The 22,879-nt window shown below is 40.5% G+C and overlaps 1 protein-coding gene across 1 annotated transcript; it reads right to left on the minus strand.

The window, feature by feature from the left end:
- Positions 1-1,040: 1,040 nt before the first annotated feature.
- Positions 1,041-22,833, minus strand: nenf (neudesin neurotrophic factor). The gene is made up of 4 exons (XM_072580816.1): positions 22,584-22,833; positions 17,306-17,366; positions 12,524-12,627; positions 1,041-2,078 (listed from the first exon to the last, which is right to left on the minus strand). The coding sequence occupies exons 1-4, from the start codon at positions 22,743-22,745 to the stop codon at positions 1,902-1,904; spliced, it is 504 nt and encodes a 167-aa protein (XP_072436917.1). The 5' UTR covers positions 22,746-22,833; the 3' UTR covers positions 1,041-1,901.
- Positions 22,834-22,879: the final 46 nt, after the last annotated feature.

Here is a 22,879-nt window from a genome sequence, read left to right on the forward strand (position 1 = left end):
CAAAAGGAACCCAAACATATAAATAGAAAGCAGGAATCATCAGCAGTGCGTTGTCTGAAGGCTCACTGAAGGTATTACCTAGTATGGTGATGAAACATCTGAAAAATGAACCTTCCAGCTCAGCGAGCAAGCTTACATCCAGAAGCTCAACCTGAACTCAAGTCTTCTCAAAACTCGCCAGTCCTAGGGAATACTTTTCAAGATATCACTATTTATGTCCTCATTCTCTATCTTTCATATCCCTCTCCACATTAAACACCGATGCAAAAGACTCATTTAGTATTTCCTGCAGTTCCACACATAGGCAGCTTTGCTAATCTTTAAGGGGCCCTATTTGCTCTGGTCACCCTTATATCCTTAAATGTATTTGTAGTATCCCTTCAGATTCTCCATAACCTTTTTGCTAAAGCTGTCTGATGTCCCTTTTGTACCTTAATCTACTGAATCAGAAAATACCAATTTTACTGCTCTAAAAACACTGCTCCGGACTAGCTTAATACTTATGTTTTTATATTTCAAGTTTAGTCAAGAGACAGAACTCAATAATAACAAATTAAAAACAAAACCCACTCTCCCCATTATTGTAGAGATTTACAAAAGAAAACCAGTAAGGTTACACTTTAAAAAGCCACTTAACTGCTCCCTGCTGTGACCTCCCATTCTCAGGTTTCTTCAAGGTCAGCTAAGACTTTTGCTGTTTATTTTTCTTTGGAAAAACTGATGTCCAGAGATAATTGAAAACAGACAGCAAAAGGCAACAGCTGTGCAGGTAACTGCTGGGTCAGGCAGCAGTGCAAGTTTCTTTCACTGGTTGAATCACTGCCCTTTATCTTCCTCCTTTTTAAAAAGTGTTGTTTTTATCTTCACCCCCTCAGTTCCAAAATAATGCAACAGCTTATAAAACAGTAATTACAGCCCTAAGAATTTGAGGAAAATCAGTTCCAACACTGAAAATACCTCAAAAATGGGCAGCTCTTACAATTTATTTTCCAGTCCTCCATCTTGGATTCCCCAGAATCCTTATGCACTTAAGAACAAAGTATTTTTAAAAAGGTACTTTTAATAGTAAATTGTATATAAAAAAGCTTTCACTACATTGTAGGCAATATTAAAATGTAAAAATATTTAATATGAAACACAAATCTTGAAAAAAAGTCAACCACTTAGCTTATTAATTGAATTAAAACAACTCTTCAATAAATTTCAAAAAAAGACTTCTCCACAGCTAACCGGTCAGACTCCCCAAAATGACAACACAGCTCCTTGGTTGGAAAATAACACTCTTACAATGTAAAATAAACTCCCTTTAATGCATAGTTTTATTAAGCTTCTAAATTTAGAAGAAAATACTTCAGCCATTCAAAAACTTGTTAAAAAAAGTCCATTTGGGAAAAACCCACAATTTTTTGTTCTGTTTGTGTTTTTTTTAAAATGTTAATGAAAATGAAAAATATCAATGCAGTATAAAAACTAAGAACGATCAAAACTATAATAAAAATTTAAGTGAGTTGGACATCTCAGGAGCAGCTGCAAGATCTACACTACGCTTGTATTGTTAAGAAAGTCTCAATTTTTCAAAACACACTTTATTAAACATCATACAAGAAAAACGTAGAACTTAAATATGCTGGTCTTATTTGATAGGAATTCCCTTCCTAGTTTTGAAAGGATATACAAACTCTAATAATGGACTGCCTATAAAATTGAAATCAATTTTCATACCACAGTTCAAGACTACAGTGTTTGATTTTTAAAGGGGTTACTGCCCAGTATGAAAATACACAGGGAACCATTTTTTCTTCTGTTATAATACAAAAAACTTTATACAACATAGTGTTTGGATTACAGATACTAAATTAGTACAAAAAACATGAAACAAATATTATAATATAAAACAGGGATCAAAATTCATCTTTAATGCTAAAGTGAGGCTGATCTTCAGGTTTAAAATCTTTGTTGGGGCTGCCATCTTCATTAAGAATTCGACGTGCTGTATAGCCAACAATAGGATATTTGGCCTTGTATAAGTCATTGAATAAATCATCAAGGGAATTCAGTTCCTCTTCAGTGAGTCCAGTCTACAAAACAATGAAAAAGTAAGGAAAACATAGGTAATTGTGAAAGTTGTTTTACATTTGCTGTAAATCAAAAGGGTGTAGAACACAAATCAAACATATGACTTGGAGTTATACTGCTCCAGTCTGATTTTAAAAGATGATACTTTCTGGAAATGTGAGTACGGAGATTCTATTTCAGTTCTGCTGAATGGCTGACTTTAAGAGTTTTTCCCTCATTTGATGCGTGTTATACCGCAAATCACAGAAATATGCTACTGGTAAAAAGAAACAGCTGCCCAGGTGGAAATGTATCTGTTGGGAAGAGAGTTTATAGAGAGGCTATCTGATCAAAGCTGCATCGAAATTAAAAAAAAAACCTGTTGAATAAATCTTTGGTCATAATTTTCTTCATCGTTCACTTCTTCCACACCAGACTGGAGCATGCAAGCTGGACTGGTGCTTCAGGACGTTACTGAGAAAAGAAAATGCTGCTTTGTTGGAGGTATTATCTTTTGGGGAGATGTTATATTCAATTTCTAATTGCCTGCTGTAGAAAGGTTAATATTTTATAGGAAGTGCAAAGAGAGTTAACTAGGTCTTCAGGAAGCTATTTGTTTTGTAACCATCATCACACAAAAATAAAAACCAGAACTGACCACCTTTTAATTTACTGTTACAGAGCTGATAATGTAAACTAATCTTTTGGCTTTCACTGAACTTCGTGATGACAATTTGAAAAAATGTGGCTCATTCAGTGCAAACCACTGTGGGGCATAAAAGGGGTATTTAATAGGAGTCTGGATTATTGGTGCTGGAAGAGCACAGCAGTTCAGGCAGCATCCAAGTAGCTTTGAAATCGACGTTTCGGGCAAAAGCCCTTCATCAGGAATAAAGGCAGTGAGTCTGAAGCGTGGAGAGATAAGCTAGATGAGGGTGGGGGTGGGGAGAAAGTAGCATAGAGTACAATGGGTGAGTGGGGGAGTGGATGAAGTTGATAGGTCAGGGAGGAGAGGGTGGAGTGGATAGGTGGAAAAGGAGATAAGCAGGTAGGACAAGTCCGGACAAGTCATTGGGACAGTTACTGAGCTGGAAGTTTAGAACTAGGGTGAGGTGGGGGAAGGGGAAATGAGGAAACTGTTGAAGTCCACATTGATGCCTTGGGGTTGAAGTGTTCCGAGGCGGAAGATGAGGCGTTCTTCCTCCAGCCGTCTGGTGGTGAGGGAGCGGCGGTGAAGGAGGCCCAGGACCTCCATGTCCTCGGCAGAGTGGGAGGGGGAGTTGAAATGTTGGGCCACGGGGCGATGTGGTTGATTGGTGCGGGTGTCCTGGAGATGTTCCCTAAAGCACTCTGCTAGGAGGCGCACAGTCTCCCCAAAGTAGAGGAGACCGCATTGGGAGTGACGGATACAATAAATGATATTAGTGGATGTGCAAGTAAAACTTTGATGGATATGGAAGGCTCCTTTAGGGCCTTGGATAGAGGTGAGGGAGGAGGTGTGGGCGCAGGTTTTACAGTTCCTGCGGTGGCAGGGGAAAGTGCCAGGATTGGAGGGTGGGTTGTTTGGGGGCATGGACCTGACCAGGTAGTCGCGGAGGGAACGGTCTTTGTGGAAGGCGGAAAGGGGTGGGGAGGGAAATATATCCCTGGTCGTGGGGTCTGTTTGGAGGTGGCGGATATGTCGGCGGATGATTTGGTTTATGCGAAGGTTGGTAGGGTGGAAGGTGAGCACCAGGAGCATTCTGTTCTTGTTACGGTTGGAGGGGTGGGGTCTGAGGGCGGAGGTGCAGGATGTAGACGAGATGCGTTGGAGGGCATCTTTAACCACGTGGGAAGGGAAATTGCGGTCTCTAAAGAAGGAGGCCATCTGGTGTGTTCTGTGGCGGAACTGGTCCTCCTGGGAGCAGATACGGCGGAGGCGGAGGAATTGGGAATACGGGATGGCATTTTTGCAAGAGGTAGGGTGGGAAGAGGTGTAATCCAGGTAGCTGTGGGAGTCGGTGGGTTTGTAAAAAATGTCAGTGTCAAGTCGGTCGTCATTAATGGAGATGGAGAGGTCCAGGAAGGGGAGGGAGGTGTCAGAGATGGTCCAGGTAAATTTAAGGTCAGGGTGGAATGTGTTGGTGAAGTTGATGAATTGCTCAACCTCCTCGCAGGAACACGAGGTGGCGCCAATGCAGTCATCAATGTAGCGGAGGAAGAGATGGGGAGTGGTCCCAGTGTAATTACAGAAGATCAACTGCTTTCCGTAGCCAACAAAGAGACAGGCATACCTGGGGCCCATATGAGTGCCCATGGCTACCCCTTTGGTCTGGAGGAAGTGGGAGGATTCAAAGGAGAAATTCTTAAGGGTGAGGACCAGTTTGGCCGAACGAATGAGTTTGTCGGTGGAAGGATATTGTTGGGGACGTCTGGAGATGAAACAACGGCCGGCTTGGAGGCCCTGGTCATGGCGGATGGAGGTGTAGAGGGATTGGATATCCATGGTAAAGATGAGGTGTTGGGGGCCAGGGAAAGTCTTGGAGGAGGTGGAGGGCATGGGTGGTATCTTGAACGTATGTAGGGAGTTCCTGGACTAGGGGGGATAGGACAGTGTCGAGGTAGGTAGAGATGAGTTCAGTGGGGCAGGAGCATACTGAGACAATGGGTTGGCCAGGGTGGTCAGGCTTGTGGATCTTGGGAAGGAGGTTGAACCGGGCAGTGCGGGGTTCCCGGACTATGAGGTTGGAAGCTGTGGGTGGGAGATCTCCTGACGTGATGAGGTTCTGTATGGTCTGGGAGATGATGGTTTGGTGTTGGGGGGGGGGGGGGCGTCATGGTCGAGGGGGCAGTAGGAAGAGGTGTCCTCGAGTTGGCGTTTGGCTTCAGCGGTGTAGAGGTCAGTGTGCCAGACTACCACTGCGCCCCCTTTATCCGCTGGCTTGATGGTGAGGTTGGGATTGGAGCAGAGGGATTGGAGGGCTGCGCGTTGAGGGTGAGAGGTTAGAGTGGGTGAGGGAGGTAGACAAGTTGAGGCGGTTAATGTCCGGTGGCAGTTGGAAATGAAGAGGTCAAGGGCAGGTAATCGGCCAGCGTGGGGTGTTCAGGTGGATGCAGTGTGTTGGAGGTGGGCGAAGGGGTCCTCAGAAGGTGAGCGGGACTCCTGATTGTGAAAGTAAGCACGGAGGCAGAGGCGACGGAAGAATTGTTCGACATCACGGCGTGTATTAAATTCATTGATGCGTGGACGGAGGGGGATGAAGGTGAGTCTTTTGCTGAGGACTGATCGTTCGCCCTCAGTGAGGGGTAGGTTGGGGGGGGGGATGGTGAAAACTCGGCAGGGCTGGGAGCTGGGATCTGGTGTGGGTGTAGAGCTGGGAGTGGGGACGGAACCTGTAACTGGAGTGGGTGTGATGGTGGGGGGAATAGGGGTGGAGGTCATGCTGTTTGCCAATTTGATCTGAAGCAAAGAGGAGAGAAAGTTAGTAAACACAGCCTCAGTTTATTGAGCACAGGTAAGATTTTTATTCAGGTTCACAAAGGGGGCAGGGCAAACAGAACTGTAGATGCTGGAAAGACTCAGATTTGTCAGCATCTGTGGAGAGAAAGCAGAATTAATGTTTCGGGTCCAATAACACTTCAGAGAGTTATCTCTGGAGTGAACGGCCTTGGTCAGCATTTATAGTTAAAAATACTAAAAAGCAGCATATATTCCATTTATGCATAACCCAATGGTCTTAAATATAGGTATTACAGTTGAAGTATTACTGGTGGGAAGTTGAAAAGGTGTGTTTTATGATGGGATCATATGGAATAGTAATGGATACATTATTGCAGCGGCATTGAAAAATGTAAAATACCTAAAGCAGCTGATAGTTATTTTTACTTAATTATATAATTTAAAATGAAGTATTTTTACACAAGATCAATCCACGTTGTGAAAGATTGAGTTTAAAGCACGAAATATTATCAATTCTGATCAAAGTATGAGTCAATACATTTCTAACTTTAAAAAAAATCATATCCTGAGACTAAGAGGTCACAAAAATATCAAGAGTACCACAGCATTAGCGAGTAAGATGGACATATACAATATAATTTGTGTGGAGGATTTTTTTATATTAAACAGTTTCTTGGATTCCATATTGATAATGCATGGCAACCTGAGGCACACCAGATGGCTGTTTCCACTTTGGTGCAACATTCTCCATCATGTTGTGTTATGTAGAGATTCACTTGGTTATGGACTAGGCCAGGCCACTCAAAACATCCTGTAGCAGGGCAGCCCAAACCATAAACTTTGCAATTTGTTCCAATAAGTGTACAGTGAAAATTACTCAAAGTTAGCAAGGTGGACTACCAGGTTCTAAAAAAAAACAGACAAAAAAGTTTATTCACATTACACAATGAAACACAGAACAGAATAAAGAACCTCTACAGAACTCTGTCTATCCAAACTAGACTTAATTACACTGTTACAAATATACACAGCAGTCCCAATAAGCACTCTCTTGAGGGAGGGAGACAGAGTGTTTTCACACAGCTCACTGTTGAACTTCCAACTAGTTCTGAACTGAACTGCTCAGCTAGAGAGCTGATCACTGCCATTGCTTTAAACAGATCACTTGTAAAACATGAACACTTTGACCTGAAGTCTCATTTGTTTACATACAAACAAAAAAGCCTCTCCATACCCTTTAATCTCTGTACCAAACCAGTCTAATTGGCACCAGGCACAGTGTATTACCCCTCTGGAAAAACTAAGGATACAATATCCTTGAGAAAAGGGAACAGCTTTTAGAGAGAAAAAAAAAGAACCCACTTTGTGTCAACTTTCAAAAGGTTTTGGGCTTCTGTTGAGTGTTTGTTGCTTATATGAAGTATTTCTGTTTTCTCTCTGCCCTCCTTTAATGTTTTTTCCATGCTGGATCTATCCACACACCTGCCCTCCCAGGCCATTCCTCACTCTGGACTTTATTCCCTGGTGCATTGGTTTCTTCCTTGATGCTTTTTACATTAAAAAACATATTCATCCAGATGATTAAGTGTTGCAAGAGTACATGCCTCCACCACCCTCTCAAACAGAGTGTTCCATTTATCTACCATCCTCTGGGTGAAAAAGACATCCCCTCCACCATTTTCTCCTCACCTTTAACTGCTGTCCTCTGGTCTTAGATACATCTACATGAAGAGAATCTCACGATCTACTCTGTCTATGCTGCTCACTTTTGTGTATCTCAATCAGATCCTCTCTGTCTCCTTTGTTCCAAGGAAAACAAACCCAGCCTATCAATCTCTGTTTATAACAGAGCTTTCACCTCAGGCAACTTCCTAGTGAATATCTTCGGCACCCTCAGTGCAATTATGTCTTCCGATGGCGCGGCAACCAGAACTTTACACAGTACTCTGTGGCCTAACCAATGTTTTGTAAAGTTGCAACAAGACTTCCTTGTTCCTACACCCTGGTTAAAATAGGCAAGCATCCCACGTGCCTTTTCACCATCCTGTCTATCTGTGCTGACAAGGATGTTAAAATGGCACAGAGGGGCCAGTTCCATACTATGCTTCTCTTTCAGGACACACTGGGATTCAAGGGTTAAATATTCCCCTGCCAAAGGACTTACTGCAGTGTCAATCCAAAGGCCTGGGCCTGTACTCTTACAATACAGACAGAACACCTCTGTATGTTGGGGGGTGGGGGTGGGTGGGAGGTGCATTTTCTACACTTCTCTCACCACAGATACTGCCAAACCCACTAGACCTTTATTTCAGAATTTCAGCATTGTAGTCAGGGAATGATGCAAGATTAATCTGAAACCAAAAAATTGATTCAAAATCACTGCCATTGGTCTCTGTACAGATGTCAGTGCATTAAACAACTGATCTATGAAAATGTTGCTGATAACAATTAAGTGATTAAAGCGGAATGGTATTGAAAAATAGTTCCTGAAAGGAGGGAGGTCTTCAAGACAGGTTGCACTAAAATGCTTTAGAATTAATATTAAAAATACACAAAAAGTAGTTACGTAGCAAGTTTGATCATGTTTCTGTCAAAGATGTTTGCATTAATTGTTCACTGGCTCAGTGGTTAGCACTGTTGCCTCACAGCGCCAGGGACCTGGGTTCAATTCCAGCCTGTGTGGAGTTTGCACATTCTCCCCACATCTGTGTGGGTTTCCTCCCACAATCAAAGATGTGGAGATTAGGTAAATTGGCCATGCTAAATTGACCATAGTGTTCAGGGACGTGTAGTTTAATTGCATTAGTCTGGGGTAAAATGTAGGGGAATAGGTCTGGGTGGGTTACTCTTCAGAGGGTTGGTGTGGACTCGTTGGGGCAAAGGGCCTATTTCCACACTGTAGAGATTCTGTATTCTAACATCATAGAGCTCCATCCAGAGGTACGGCAGACAGTAGCAATAAGCAGGACTGTATACTGTATTAGCATTGGAATTCCCAATTACAGTGCCCCTAGTGATAGTAAAGGTCCTTGCATAAAAATTAAAAGTACAGTAAAATAAAGATTAAAAAAAAAGAACTGCAGATGCCAGAGAATTGAAACAAAGAACTGCTTGGGAAATGCTGCCCCATTGCTCCACAGAGGCTGGCAACTTGAAACAATGGTCTGAATCCCATATCCATAAGATATTCATCCCCTTCGGATGACACTCACCAACATCCCCCAGCCCCAAGACATTGTGCAGAACCCCTCTTAACAGCACTCAGCCTGCCTCTCCCACAACCATTCTGAGTCCCTAGCCTTTACCTGGTTAATACTGGAAGAGAATGTCAGTCCAGGAAGGGGGAAAACAGCACTGGTGAAACATTGTGCAGCACTGCAGGTAGAACTTGTAAACTGATATCTCACAGTCCTAAGTCAATGAACTGAAGACAGACCTTAATTACCTTCCCATTCTGCACATCACCGAATTAAATGGAAAGTCAGGACTGGAAGATCAAGACCATTGATTTCTTTTGTAGATGCTGCCTGAACTGCTGAATCTTCAGCACTTTTGTCTTTTAAGTAGTATTGAAATATCAATCTTGGCATCCCCTCAAAAGTGTTTTCAGAACAATTTTGAAAGAAGTAAAGAACAGGTATCTGAAATATTTACATAGTGTGGCATTGCTAGGTTGATCCAATTGGCTAGTGTCATGTTTGAGCAGTGGAAAAATATTTATTTTAAAATTGGATTATGGGGAAAACTTTGCAAGTAAGCCGTGGAAAGAGATTAAAAGTGTATTGGTAGGTTTATCCATATGCTTATGAAATAGTTTGAGGCATTGTTCTCATGCATGTTGGTGCTGAAATAAGCTGTGTTCTTACAGTATTTAAGAGCAACATGAACTTCATTAAAATGAATTCATGCTTGCTTTAAGAGAGATTATTGAAGAAAGTTGTATCTCACTGCAAAGTTTATAGCCAATGTTCAAGTTACACTTTGTTTAAATGCTTATAAACAAAAAGCAGAGACTCAAAAAAAATCCACCAAGAACATAGGACAATATAATTCAGCCATCATTTGCTGCTTGAAATTTTACGCTCATATAGAGAAAATAAGCAACCTGCCCACAAACTGGAAACTTATTTCAGTTGAATTTTATGCACAAAGGTGATTGAGATCACTTAAGCTGGAGTTTCCTGTCCCATTGAAAAAATGGAATGCTTTTTGAACCCATCGACATTTTCACTCTTGGCTTGACCATATTCAGTTTAAAATTAAGGCTCTATAATCCCTTAAAGTTGTAGTAATGTTCCTGAAAAGTGCAACTTTAAGCGAAATCAGATTTTTCTATGACAACCAATGTAAAAGTCGTAGGTTACTTGGGTCTTGGTCATCAGAAAAAAAAAGGTAAAAATCTATACCTTTTAAGTTGAAATACAGGGATTTCATGATGTAAAGTATCAGTAAATTACATAACCTTTAAAATAAAGCAAATTTTAAAAATTGCCAACCGCTTTCAGCTGAAGATCAATCTTTCTGACTTACTGTCTCTTCCACTCCTTAACCCTCCTGCTCACTAGACATCCTGCTACCTGAGCCTCCCTCTCACTGGAATCCCTGCTTTCCACCCTCACCTTTGTCACTTCTCTCTCCTGGGCCCTTGCCAAAAATGATGGCATTGGGGACAGGCAATGAGGAGCAGGAAGAGCAGCTTCAATCTACACAAGGTGAACTGCAAGCTGGAGGGGTACTGAGAGGGTCAGAATGCAAAAAATAAAAGTCTGCAAGCTGGAGGATTTGCAGCTTACATATCAATTAGCATCACTGTGGTGCATCCATGAAACTAAGACAGCTACAGATGCAACCACCTTCAATATTCACTTGCTCCATCATTGATCAACAATAGTAGCAGTATGTACAAAGTACACTGCAGTAACTCACCAAAGCTCTTTCAACAGCACCTTCCAAACTTGTGCCCTCTACCACTTGGATAGATAAGGGCAGTAGATACAAATGAACACCATCATCTGCCAAGTTCCATTCCAAGAAGTACACTATCTTGACATGGAACTGTATCAATGTCCCTTCACATCCACAGAGTCAAATACTGGAACTCTAACAGTGGTGTAGCTTCACTCAAAAGGTCTGCAACAGTCCAAGACGGCTGTTCATCACCACCTATTCTCAGGCAAATAGGAATTGGAATTAAAATGCTGGTGTAGCCAGCGATACCCACATTCCATGAAGAAATATTAAAAGATTCGGAAAAGATTGTCAGGCAAAATCATAATGGAACAATGGGCTGTCTTAAACAATAAATGGCTGAACCAACGTTTTCTTCACCTGAGTATGCAGGGTAAAATTTCAACATTTTCAGACAATGCAAGGTTTGTAATATTATGAACTGTCATGAGGAATAGTGACAGACTTCAAAATGGCATAGACAGGCTGGGGGAAATGGGCAAAGATAATAACAAATGAGATTTTGTAGGAAGAACAAGCAGAGGCAATGTAAATTCATTAACAACTCTAAAAAGATTGTGAAGGAGTCTGTATATATTCAGAAATCATTGAAGATGGCAGAGAAAGTTGAGAAACTGACTGAACATGGCAGATTGGATCTTGGGTTTATAAATAAGAGGCACAGATTACCAATACAAGGAAGTCAACACGAACATTTCAGACTTTAGCTAGATCGTGTTCAGTTCTGGATTCTGTACCTTAAGGTCGATGTGAAGGATTGAGGTGGAAAATTACAGGAATTGCTCCAGGGATGAGGGCCTTAAATCCTAATAAAAGGCAAAGCTCAAGGATATTTGATTGAGGTACTGAAAAACAAAACTGAGGGATCTAGAGTAGACAGAGAGAAACTACTTCCATTGGAAAGATTGAGAACCAGGGGCCATTAATAAAGAGTGTTTGGCAAAGATACCAATTGCTAACATGAGGAAACTCTTTTATTTAGAGCAAGTGATTGTGATCTAGAACACAGCCCTGAGACACTGTTGGAAACAGACGGTGTTATGGCTTTCAAATGAGAATACGATAAACACAGATAAGACGTGCAAGGGTGAAGGAAAGAATAGTAGGGAAGTGAATGAGCCTCGCTAACTGGCCTTTATGGTCTATTCTGTGCTGTAAACAAACATTCTACACCAATGTCTATTAATTTGCTGTTTCAGCATCAGTGGTATTTTCTTCATCCATCCACTATTGGGTACCAAATATTTTAAGCATTGCTGTTTTGACAAACTGACGAGTGCTCACAAAATCTAAGGTGGGACTGATAGAGTCTAAACAAGCAGGATTGTTGAAAGGCCTTCAACCAAGGAACAGTGAAAGCAAGAACAAGAGTCAAGAACTAGTTACTATAGATAGAGGGATTCCACAATTTGTTTTAGAGGTTTAAGAGTGGTAATATTTCCTTGTTCTTTCCAAAAAGAGATGAAATGTTTCATGACATCAGATTCATTTGTAGGGGCAAATTTAAACTCCAAGTAATGGAATTTAATTCTAAGTGACTGCATTCACCTTTTAAACTTAGAGGCTTCAGAATCCAATTTGCTCCTTTGTGAAATTACAGCTCTAAGAACTGGATAACAACAAAAAAAAAATGTCTTAATACTTGCATTCAAAATGGCTTAAAAAATATGACCTGATAAACTGCCTCCTTTACTCTGAGCCCCAAGCTGAACGTCTGAGAGGAAAGGTTCAGCATGAAGACATTTCAGGTTTGTCAAGGAATCTGCACTCGACCCTTGGTTTATCTCAGCATTTATGCATCATAGAGCCTAAAATTACTCACACTACTCCAAATACTTTCTGTTCACAGATTCCCTATTAAATCTGAACATTTGTATTCTGTGCTTAAGTCCTTTTTATTAAAAAAAAAACTTGTTTAAACAATTTTCCTGGATTTTGCACATTCCAAATTCTCCTTGCTAAACAGCTGAACCGAATCCATCTTATCAAGATCAGATCGCCAGAACGAGCACGCATGAATGATCAACAGAAAATTAATTCACCAATGTCAAAAAAGCTCACCGTGTCGTGTGTCAGGTCTCCAGGTTCCAAGGACATTTTTGCCACAGCTCGAGTGGAGTCTTTCCCCACCAATATATTGTACGGGGCACCTTTTCCATAAAATTCTAGAGAAAAAGAATATGCACTTTCTTTTACAAGGTTATTCTTCTCTTCGCAGGCTGGACAGGCTGTAAACTTAAAGTGGTACACACACTTTCCAAATGCAATCCTCTCTCCTTCCGCCAAGTAACTTCCCATTGGAGTCGGGGCAGATGGAGATTGTTGCAGGTACAGTCAGTCATTCGGATGCAAAGCCAAGAGGATGGTGGATAAATGTGAAATATTCTGTGAACTAAAATAAACTGTAAGGAAATACTCAGAAGATGGTAAAAATGATCAAAAAATATGGCTAACTTTGAAACCCATAAAAGGAAGTTGGCATATGTTGAAGGAAGAAGTGTATTTGAGATGGAGAAAGCTAAGTGATCCGAAGTTGGAAAAATTTAACATTTCAGGTTCATGCAACATTAAAATCAGCTTTAAAATGGTTAAGACCATTAAAAAAAAACAAAATAAATATAGTGAAGAGAATCTTAAGACAAGAGCTAGTGTAGACTAATGGGTAAATTGGGATTGCACATTTCCCCTTCTTTTGTTTTAGCATGCTTCCTGCAGATTCCCTGGAATGCTGTCTCAACATTCTCAAAAAGGTTTCCACTGAACTATTCTCCCAGAAGTTCAGCTGGGGGCTGATGATAAAGGAGGCAGTAAAACAAATGGTGACGAGGGGAAAAATATCAAAATGCATGCTTAAATTTTACAATCTGGCTACTTCAGAGTTACTGAAACAATTCATGACATGTACGAGATGATTATTATTTTTGCTGGTGAACATTATTTAAATGTTATCCCTCCTTTGCACTATGCACTGGGCTTTGTGGATACATCATACTGCCATTAGAAAAAGCTCTTATTTTCAGTATATTAGAAAACATTTTACTGTAGACATCCAATCTGCCAGATTTATAGATACATATACATACAACCAGCTTTCTACACCTGAACACATTCCACACAAGGGATGGAAATATGGTATCAGCAAAATACAGGCCACCCAGTTTGCATTAAAATACAGAACAAAGATAAGAAATTGTAGTTAAAATCATGAAAAACAATGAGAAATACCAAGAGTATCCTGGCAAGCACAACAAAGACAAATATAACAGTATTTTGAAAGGACAGAAATGTTGCTATGTGCAGCTGAGGAAAATGCGATCATGACCATTTAGAAGAACAGTAGGGAATCTTTTAATATCAGTTGGAATGGGAACCAGATAAGTTGATGGTGCACAGATTACTGGAAGTGGTACTGAGAAAGCACGAGGTGGATTTCATTGACAAGATGAGCTGAAAAAGATTGTGTGTGGAGACAGGACAGGAAGTTGAAAAGATGAAGCTGAAGGCCAAGGTGGGAGCCTTTAAGAAAACCTGGTTTGGTAGAACTGGGGAAGGAAAGTGTGCACCAGCTAACTAAATGGATTATCTCAAATTTTAGTGAGGAAATAAAACTCCATGAAGTCTTCACAATTACTGCAGTCAAGGAAACTTAGAAGTAGAGACCATAGAATCCCTACAGTGTGGAAATAGGGCCCAACAAGTACACACCAAATCTCCGAAGAGTAATTCACCCAAACCCATTAACCCCTAACTAATGCACCTCACCTACACAGCCCTAAACACTATGGGAAAGTTAGCATGACCAATCCACCTAACCTGCACATCTTTGGATTGTGGGAGGAAACCACAGCACCAGAAGGAAATCCATACAGACACGGGGAGAATGGCTGTATGAGTTTGCACAGTCGTCCAAGGTTGGAATCGAACCTGGGTCGCTGGTGCTGTGAGGCAGCAGTGCCATCCACTGAGCCACCATACCACCCAAACATGGCTTTCCAGGATGGAGCAGTGCCAGCAGGAGTGTGCAAGGCATAGTTCTGAGCATAAAGGCCACCAATCTGACAATAAAATCTGTCATACCAGTTGAGAGTCAGAAGCATTCTAGTCAGTGAAGCTTTAGAGTCACTGCAGGCAAAAATTGCCACTGTGGGAGAGAGTACAAATTCTACTAGGCACAGGGACACGAAAGGCAGAGAGATGAAGTCGCAACATCTGCAGAGGTATTGTAACTACAAGCCTTTCATAAAGCAATTTCCTGAATGGATAAACCTGGGAGGACACTATTCATGGTTAACTGTGTAGATTTTTACTTAAATTTACTAGGCTGGTGAAACAAAAGCATCTAGTTTAATTGCTGTAGAAAATAAAATTGACAGTTAGAAATGTCTCAAGATGTTAATTAAAGAGCTGTGCTGAGACTCAGGATCTCTATCACACAACAATTTATGAGTCACTAGGAAACTTCGATCAAAGTTTTCTGTTGGCAAGTGTTATGGACCAGAGCAAACACCCTCAAAACTTTATGAAAATAGCCTAGTCCCTAACTTTTTCTTACTTTACAAAGCAAGTACCAGATGTGTTCATTCTGGATGCAACTCAATTGGTTCAACTATCAGTCTTGAAGCAAAACACTTTATTCATACAACAAAAGAATGGAGAAACTGGAATAACTTTACTCTATTGGAAAACTTAACATAATAATAGATTTAACTACTAAACAGCAACTGTTCCAATATAGTGGCATTCCATAAACACATCCTTAGCAAAGGCAAACTTAAGAAAATAGTTTGTCCGACAGGCAATGCTCTAGTACAGGAAGACACACATCAAAAGAAAACAGGAGCAAAAGAGCAAGAAGCAGGGTAAGATGTACCTAGGCTTCCAAACCCAACTTCAAGACCCCAGTAACAACTGCTACTGAAAAACAATCCAAAAATCCTGGCTCTGGAGAAGCTTGACCTCACCCATTCATGCTGCTTCTATTGTTCTGAATTTAGAAAAAAACAAGGCCTTATTGTTTACTTTATTGGATTCAAATGGACAGCTTTACACCTCTGCCTTAAAACATCTTGTCAAAAGAAAACAGGATAAAATGCACCTCTCGCAGCATCGTCACACAATCTGTAACTAAGGAGTACCAAGGGATTTAGTGCTGCACCCTCAACTAGTTACCAATCTACATCAATGATTTGGATGAGAGGATCAAATGTATGGCAGTTAAGTTTGCTGATAACCAAGCGGGGTACAAAACTAAGTTATCCAGAGGAGGTAGAGAGTTTGCAAACAAATATAGACAAATTACATGTGTGTCCGAAGAATTGGAAGGCAGGAGTATACCACAGGTAAATGTGAATTTGTCCATTTTGATAGGAACAATGGAAAAGCAGAATACTATTTAAATAGAAACAGACACACAGTCTGAGAGACTCGGTGGTACAGAGGAATCTTACGGTCTTGACCTATGAATCACAAATATACATGTAGCAAATGATAAGGAAAACAAATGAACTGCTGTCCTTAATCTCAGTGGGAACAAAAAAAAAAGTGAAGATGTTTTCCTGCAGCTGTATGGAATATTGACGAGATCATAATTGAATTACTGTGGACAGTTGATCTCCCTATTTGAAAAGATATATAACAACTTTAGAAGCAGTTCACAGAGGGTTCACTCTACTCATTTCTGGGATGAAGAGTTTATTTTATGAGCAGATTAGACTTATATTCATTGGATCTTAGAAAATGGAGAGGTGATCTTATTGAAACACACAAGGTCTTCAAGGAGCCTGATGAAGGTGGACAATGAGGAATTCTTGTGAATAACTAAAAATAAGAAACTAATTTTAAGAAGAGTGTTCTGTGATTTTTAATTATAACTTGAAGTAGTTAAAACTCTCTTTGCTCAAAGTTTATTGAAAAGGAACAAGCGTTTGGAAAGGCCTTGGACATAAGGATGCAAAAGTGAGGTGAATTTTTCTCCTTAAGCATTGCTAGAGTGCGTGAAATTGTTTTCCCTAGAAAATAGTGGAGAACTGGGTTTTTAAACAGTTAGATGGAGATTAAACTAAGACAGAATATACTTAAAGTAAAAGTTCACTAAAGAGAATCCAAAAGGGCACTGCAAAAGATCAACATATTTTTCTCATTACTGTTGACTCCGTTGTTCAAAACAGCAGAGTTCTTTAAAATCTGTCAGTGGAAGCCCTGCTGACAATGTTTCTGGAAAATTCTAAAGTACAGACATTTAAGTGACTCTTGGAAAGGCACATGGAAGTTAGTACAAACGAAGGGTACATAGGTTAGCCTGATCTTAGAGTAGGATTAAAGGCCGGCACAACGTCAAGGGCTGAAGGGCCTGTACCGTGCTGCACTGTTCTATGTTCAATGTAAGTGAACCTTTTAAAGCAAAAGTGAGGTGAATTTTTCTCCCTAAGCATTGCTAGAGTGCGTGAAATTGTTTTCCCTAGAAAATAGTGGAGAACTGGGTTTTTAAACAGTTATTCAAAACAGAGTGAATTGAATTTTAGATAGACAAGGAAGTCAAGGACCTCGGGAAAGTAGAGCTGAAACCACAGCCAGATCATCCATAATCTTATTGAACAGTGAGCTGAATCAAAGGGCTAAATAGGCCATTCCTACTCCTAAGATCTATTTCACAAAAAAGAAAAAAAATGACAGACTATTTTATCAAAGTAAAGTGTACTTTATTAAACTCATAATAACATGGGTAATTATAAACATTAAATATAAAAAATTACCTTTACAGCTTTACCATCAGCTAACAGTTTAACAATGGTCAGCACCCATATAGAACTAAGAGGAGGCCATGACGTATAAAATAATGTTTACCTTTCCCTGAAGTCACATCAAACACGACTCCCTTAATTGCCATGTAGATGGGTTGATCTTTCTAAGGAGAGTAAAGCAAAGAATTAACACCATATAAAATATTCCCTGAATGGATTATTCTTTTAAAACTTATTACAGGACACTGGTAATAATGCATTGTTAGCAACTATTGTTCATCCATAGCAGTTTACTGCATGGCAGAAACTTCTGGAATCAAAGTCAAGGTGGAGGGAGATGCACATTTCTGTTAGGAAAGGGGCTCAGTGATTCTGTGACAGAAGAACCAATCACAGTTCCAAATTAGGATGGTATTTGGGTTGGAGGGAGACTTGATGATGTTGAACTACTATCTGCTGCCTGTGTCGTTCTAGGTGGTAGGGATCATGAATTTGGGAGGTACTGTGAAGGAGCCTTGGCATGATTCTGCACTATATCTTGTAGATGGCATGCACTGCTGTCACTGTGTGCCTTTAGTGAAGGGAATGACTACATAAGCTGATTTGGTACCAAATCGAGCAAACTGCAGTCTTGGTATCAAGCTGCTTGAATGCTGTGGCTTAGAACGTAGCCAATCAAGTGACAAGTATTCCATTACTCTAACTTGTGCTTTTAGATGACAGATGTCCTCATGTGCAAATGACTTACTAACAAAACAGCATACAGCAACTGGTCTACTTTGCATCAGTAGTGATCTCCAGGACTTTGAAGATGGGATATTATGTATGGAAAAGCTATGAATGTCAACGGTAGATAATTTGACTCTCTATTGTTGGAGACTACCAGTCTACACCTGAATGCTGTCCCAGTTATACTGTACATGGTCTTAAACTGCTTCAATAACTTAAAAGTCATAAATGAAACTGAAGACCATGCAATCAAAGAAAATCTTCAATTCTGATCTCATGATGGACAGAACGGCAATAAATACTTATGGAGCAGAAGAATTCAGCACCACAACCAGGATATAGTTGAGGATTTTCTTTTGGTGCTGGAGAAGATGAAAATGGTTGCACAAGAGGACTGCCCAGAGCCACTCCTGCAGTGATATGTTGGGACCAGGATGATTGGTTCCCCTAATGCTAGAGATTCACCCCTCACTGATTTCCATTAGCTGCGAGTTTGCTACAATCCTCGATGCCATATTCAGACAAATGCTGCCTTGAAGTCAAGAACAGTCACTTATACCTCACTTTCAGAGTTCAGCTCTTTTGGCCATGTTTGGACCAAGGCTGTAATGAGATTTGGAGCCGAGTGTCATTAAGAAACCAGACATGAATATTGATGAGCAAATTATTGCTGAGTAAGTGATAGAACTAATCGGCAGCAACTTCCATCATGATAGCAGAAAGACTGATAGGTCTGCAATTAGTTCTGGAGAGTAATTTTACATATTGTCAGATAGGTGTCAACGTTGTAATTCTATTGAAACAAGTACATTGCAGCACTAGTCATCAGCACTATTGCCAGAATATTTGCTTTTGCCGTATCCAGTTTGGTCAACTGTTTCTTGCATCAGAAACTCATTTGAAATGACTAAACACTGGCAATGATGATGATAGGGTCAAAAAAAGTAGATACAGATGGGTCATTTGCTGGCCACTTCTGGTGACCTGGCACACAAACATATTCCTTTGAGAAGCAAAATTGGGAAATATTATTTAAACACAAAGTTAAACTAGGAGTAAAACATAACAGAACACAGGCTTCTAAAAGTGAATTCAAGACTTGGAGGCCTAGGACACCTCTACAAGCACACTTCAGTGTCCATCTCCACAATATTGTCCACCTTTGCTATAAACTCTACCTGCTGGTATAACGCTTATTTACACTTCGGTACCTTGAAAATGTGACTATTTCAGTACTCTACTGGAAGGGCTTCCATTCTCCACTGAAACATCAATGTGGATAAAACTCTGTGAGCATGTCCTATTCCATCTGCCCATCACCCCTTTCCTCACTTATCTACGTTGGCTCCAAGGATTTTAACATCTCAACCCACTTCAAAATTCTGCTTTTCTGTTCATGCTTCCTTTCATTTCATACGTAGCAATATGGCTTCAGCCAATGAGGCCCAATTTAGATTCTCATGAGTTCTCTGGTCTCTTTTCTGACTGATTTAAAAAAAAAACACATCATCTTCTAGCTCTCACTTTGCATTCACCTTCCTTGCATTGCTAATAGAACACCTCAGGTGTTTTAAAAGCTTTACTACACAGCAGCAGTGCACAAACAAGTTGTCATTATCTCAGTTTTATTTGTGCAAGAGAACTTGGGTGGCACAGTGGTTAGCACTGCTGCCTCACAGCGCCAGAGACCCAGGTTCAATTCCTGCCTCAGGAGACTGACTGTGTGGAGTTTGCATATTCTCCCAGTGTCAGCGTGGGTTTCTTCCAGGTATTCCGGTTTCCTCCCACAGTCCAAAGATGTTCAGGTCAGGTGAATTGGCCATGCTAAATTGCCCGTAGTGTTAGGTGTAGGGGTATGGGTGGGTTCAGTGTGGACTTGTTGGGCCGAAGGGCCTATTTCCACACTGTAAGTAATCTTAATGCAGCCATGGAGGTTCAAACTTAAAGCAATACCCCAAGCAAACGTTTCTCTGACAGAGCTAGGGAATGCTTTTCTACGAAAAACCAAAACAAAAAACACCCAATCCTGAAGAGTGCAAGTTGTATGTGGAATCACAATGTGAGAGAAGATATAAATAAGATTGCAGCATTTCTTTGGACTGCATAGTAAGGAAATGCACCAGTGTTAAATCCTAAAAGATTTGAAATAGGAATCACTATAGTAAATGGAGGGAAAAAGCACAGACTGATCATAGTCTATAAAATATGGAATGAACTGGTCAGAATTAATAGAAAGAAGAACCTGGCACATCCCAGCAACATCAAAATGTATATCTATTCACAAGCTATAAACATCTGTTTCCAACATAATGCATCAATGTTTCTCCCTAAAGACAATCCCATAATGAAACAAAATTACAAAAGAAACCCATCATATACTCATTATTTAAAGTCTTTCAAATCATAGAATAAAATGGTTAGGAAGAGACCCCTGGCCCATCAAGTCTTTACGACCAGAGCTACACTACTAGGCCCATAGCCTTTTAAAAAAGGCTTGGATGAGCACTTGGAGTGTCTGACATTCAAGGCAATTCAAGTGCTCATCCAAGTACTTTTTATATATTCTTTGTTTCCCATCTAAATATCCTCCCAGGGAATGCATTCCAGAACCCCCATCACTCTGGATGAAGTTTTTCTTTCAAGTCTGTTCTAAATCTGCTCCCTTTATTTTAAGAAAAAAAAAGAGTGCTTGCTTGTTATTGATGATGCTTCGACGGAGGCAAACAGCAGCCTTCTATCCACCCTTGCCCATGCCAATCGTAATTTAATACATCTCAATCATGCCCTCTTCCAACCTTATCTGCTCCAAAGAAAGTAACCAGAGTCTCTCTTCATAGTTAAGTGTTCCATCCTTGGTGAGCTTCCTTTGCACCCGTTACAATATAGTCACATCATCCCAATAGTGCAGTGACCAGAATTACAGACAATACTCCAGCTGTGGCCTAACTAAAGTTCTATACAGCTCCAACATGACCTCACTGCTCTTATAATCTATGCCATGACTGAAAAGTTAAAAATGACAACTCCAGGTTACAGTCCAACAGATTTATTTTAAAGTACAACTTGTTGGATTGCTGACCCTTCGTCACGTAGCTACCTGATGAAGGAGCAGAGCTCCGAAAGCTTGTATTTGCAAATAAACCTGTTGGACTGTAACCTGGAGTGGTGTCACTTTTAAATCTTGTCCACCCCAGTCCAAAGGTACCTCCACATCATGACTGAGGCAAGCTTTCTTAACTATCCTATTAACCTGTTCTGCTACATTCAGAGATGTGCAGACAAGCACTACAAATTCCCTCTATTCCTCTGAGCTTCCTAATGTCCTGTCATTCACTGGGTACTCCCTGTCTTTCTCCTTCTTCCAAAGTGCATCACCTTATCAGTGTTAAATTCCATCAGCCCAATTGATTTATAGTTTCCTGCAACTTAAAAGTCTTCTTCCTCACTGTGAATGGCCAATGCTCATATCATTGTAAGCTTATTAGCACCACCTCCTTCCCAACATCCCCCAACCCCCAACTCCCACAGCTAGATTGTGCCTGGCTTATATGAGCAAAACCCATATAAAATGACAAGATGAATATTGTGAATGTAGACTCAACTATAACTGGAACTGGGGAAAATGATTTCGCTAAGATAATTGACAAATAAATAATACACAAATAAATAATACACACCATGATGAATTAATCAACTAATTAGCTTCATTAAGAAAGGAGAAAATTGTGTATAAAGATTTAAAATTTGGTGGCTGGACATAAGTGACAGTTGTACTTATTTGTATTTCAGTTTAAAAAGTTAGCTTTGCTTACTATTGTAGGCCTACAAAAAAAAAATTATCGTGGTAACAGTTGGTTGCTATCTGCAGTGCAGTTGATGGTCATTATAAATTGGTAAAGAACTATTAATTATTGAGAAATATTTGAGTGGGTACAAACCATAGAAAGTTAAAAAATCACAACAGGCTATCACCAGCTTTTGGAGCACTGCTCCTTCATCAGGTGGTTGTGTCCATTGCTGTCATTTGTATGTCCACAAACAGCTAATGAAGGAGAAATGTTCCAAAAGCTAGTACTTAAACATAGAACTTACAGGTCCTTTGGTTTCACGGGCTTCAGCTTGTTGCGCCAACCTATCTATCTATCCTACACTATTCTATTCTTGTCCATATGCCTGTTCAATGGCCATGTAAATACCCTTAAAGTTGACAAGCCTCCTACTGTTGCAGGCAATTCGTTCCACACCCCTACTACTCTGAGTAAAGAAAATACCTCTGACATCTGTCCTATATCTATCACTCTTCAAATTTAAAACTAATGTTACCGCATGCTAGCCATTGCCACCAGAGGAAATTGGTTCTCACTGTCCAACCCCCTAATTATCTTAGATGTCTCAACTAAATCATCTCTCAAACTTCTTCTCTCCAATGAAAACAGCCTCAAGTCTCCCAGCTTGGTCTTTGTGTGATTTTTAAACTTTGTCCACCCCAGTCCAACACCGGCTCCTCCAAATCACAAAAAGTTACACTGGCAAAGTAATGGAATGACACAGCAGGGACCTTGCAAAACATGACTAAAACCTCTGAACAAATACCGATTTAAAAGCAGAAAGAATGTTCGTTAAATAGTTCACTAACGAGGTATTTTATTCACCTCCTCTCCATTGTATTTGGCCAATTCCGTGTCGGTAAACAGGCGGACAGCTGTCTGCGGAGGTGAACCTTTAAATGTGATTTTTTCTCCAAACAACACATTTAAACCGAGCAGACTAATGAGAACAACACAGGCACAGCGTCTAACTGCAGGAAACGACATACTCTCGCCTCTCACAAACTTCCTCACACTGTCAACACAGGAAACAACTTCAACACAGACGCTCCCCCCGGCCCGGTCCCCAGATCTGCGCTGTCAATCAACCAGCTAGCCAATAGACAGCCGGATAACCGGAA

Source organism: Chiloscyllium punctatum, chromosome 11, assembly GCF_047496795.1.
Source record: "Chiloscyllium punctatum isolate Juve2018m chromosome 11, sChiPun1.3, whole genome shotgun sequence".
In the NCBI taxonomy this organism is placed as follows: domain Eukaryota; kingdom Metazoa; phylum Chordata; class Chondrichthyes; order Orectolobiformes; family Hemiscylliidae; genus Chiloscyllium; species Chiloscyllium punctatum.

What these genes read in the sequence shown, in the direction of transcription:
- nenf (XM_072580816.1), bottom strand. Translation starts at nt 22,745, where the DNA reads ATGTCGTTTCCTGCAGTTAGACGCTGTGCCTGTGTTGTTCTCATTAGT. An exon ending in TGATGTGACTTCAGGGAAAG is followed by an intron (nt 12,628 to 17,305) that starts GTAAACATTATT and finishes CTTTTTCTCTAG; the next exon opens with AATTTTATGGAAAAGGTGCC. An exon ending in GAGACCTGACACACGACACG is followed by an intron (nt 2,079 to 12,523) that starts GTGAGCTTTTTT and finishes ATTGTTTTGTAG; the next exon opens with ACTGGACTCACTGAAGAGGA.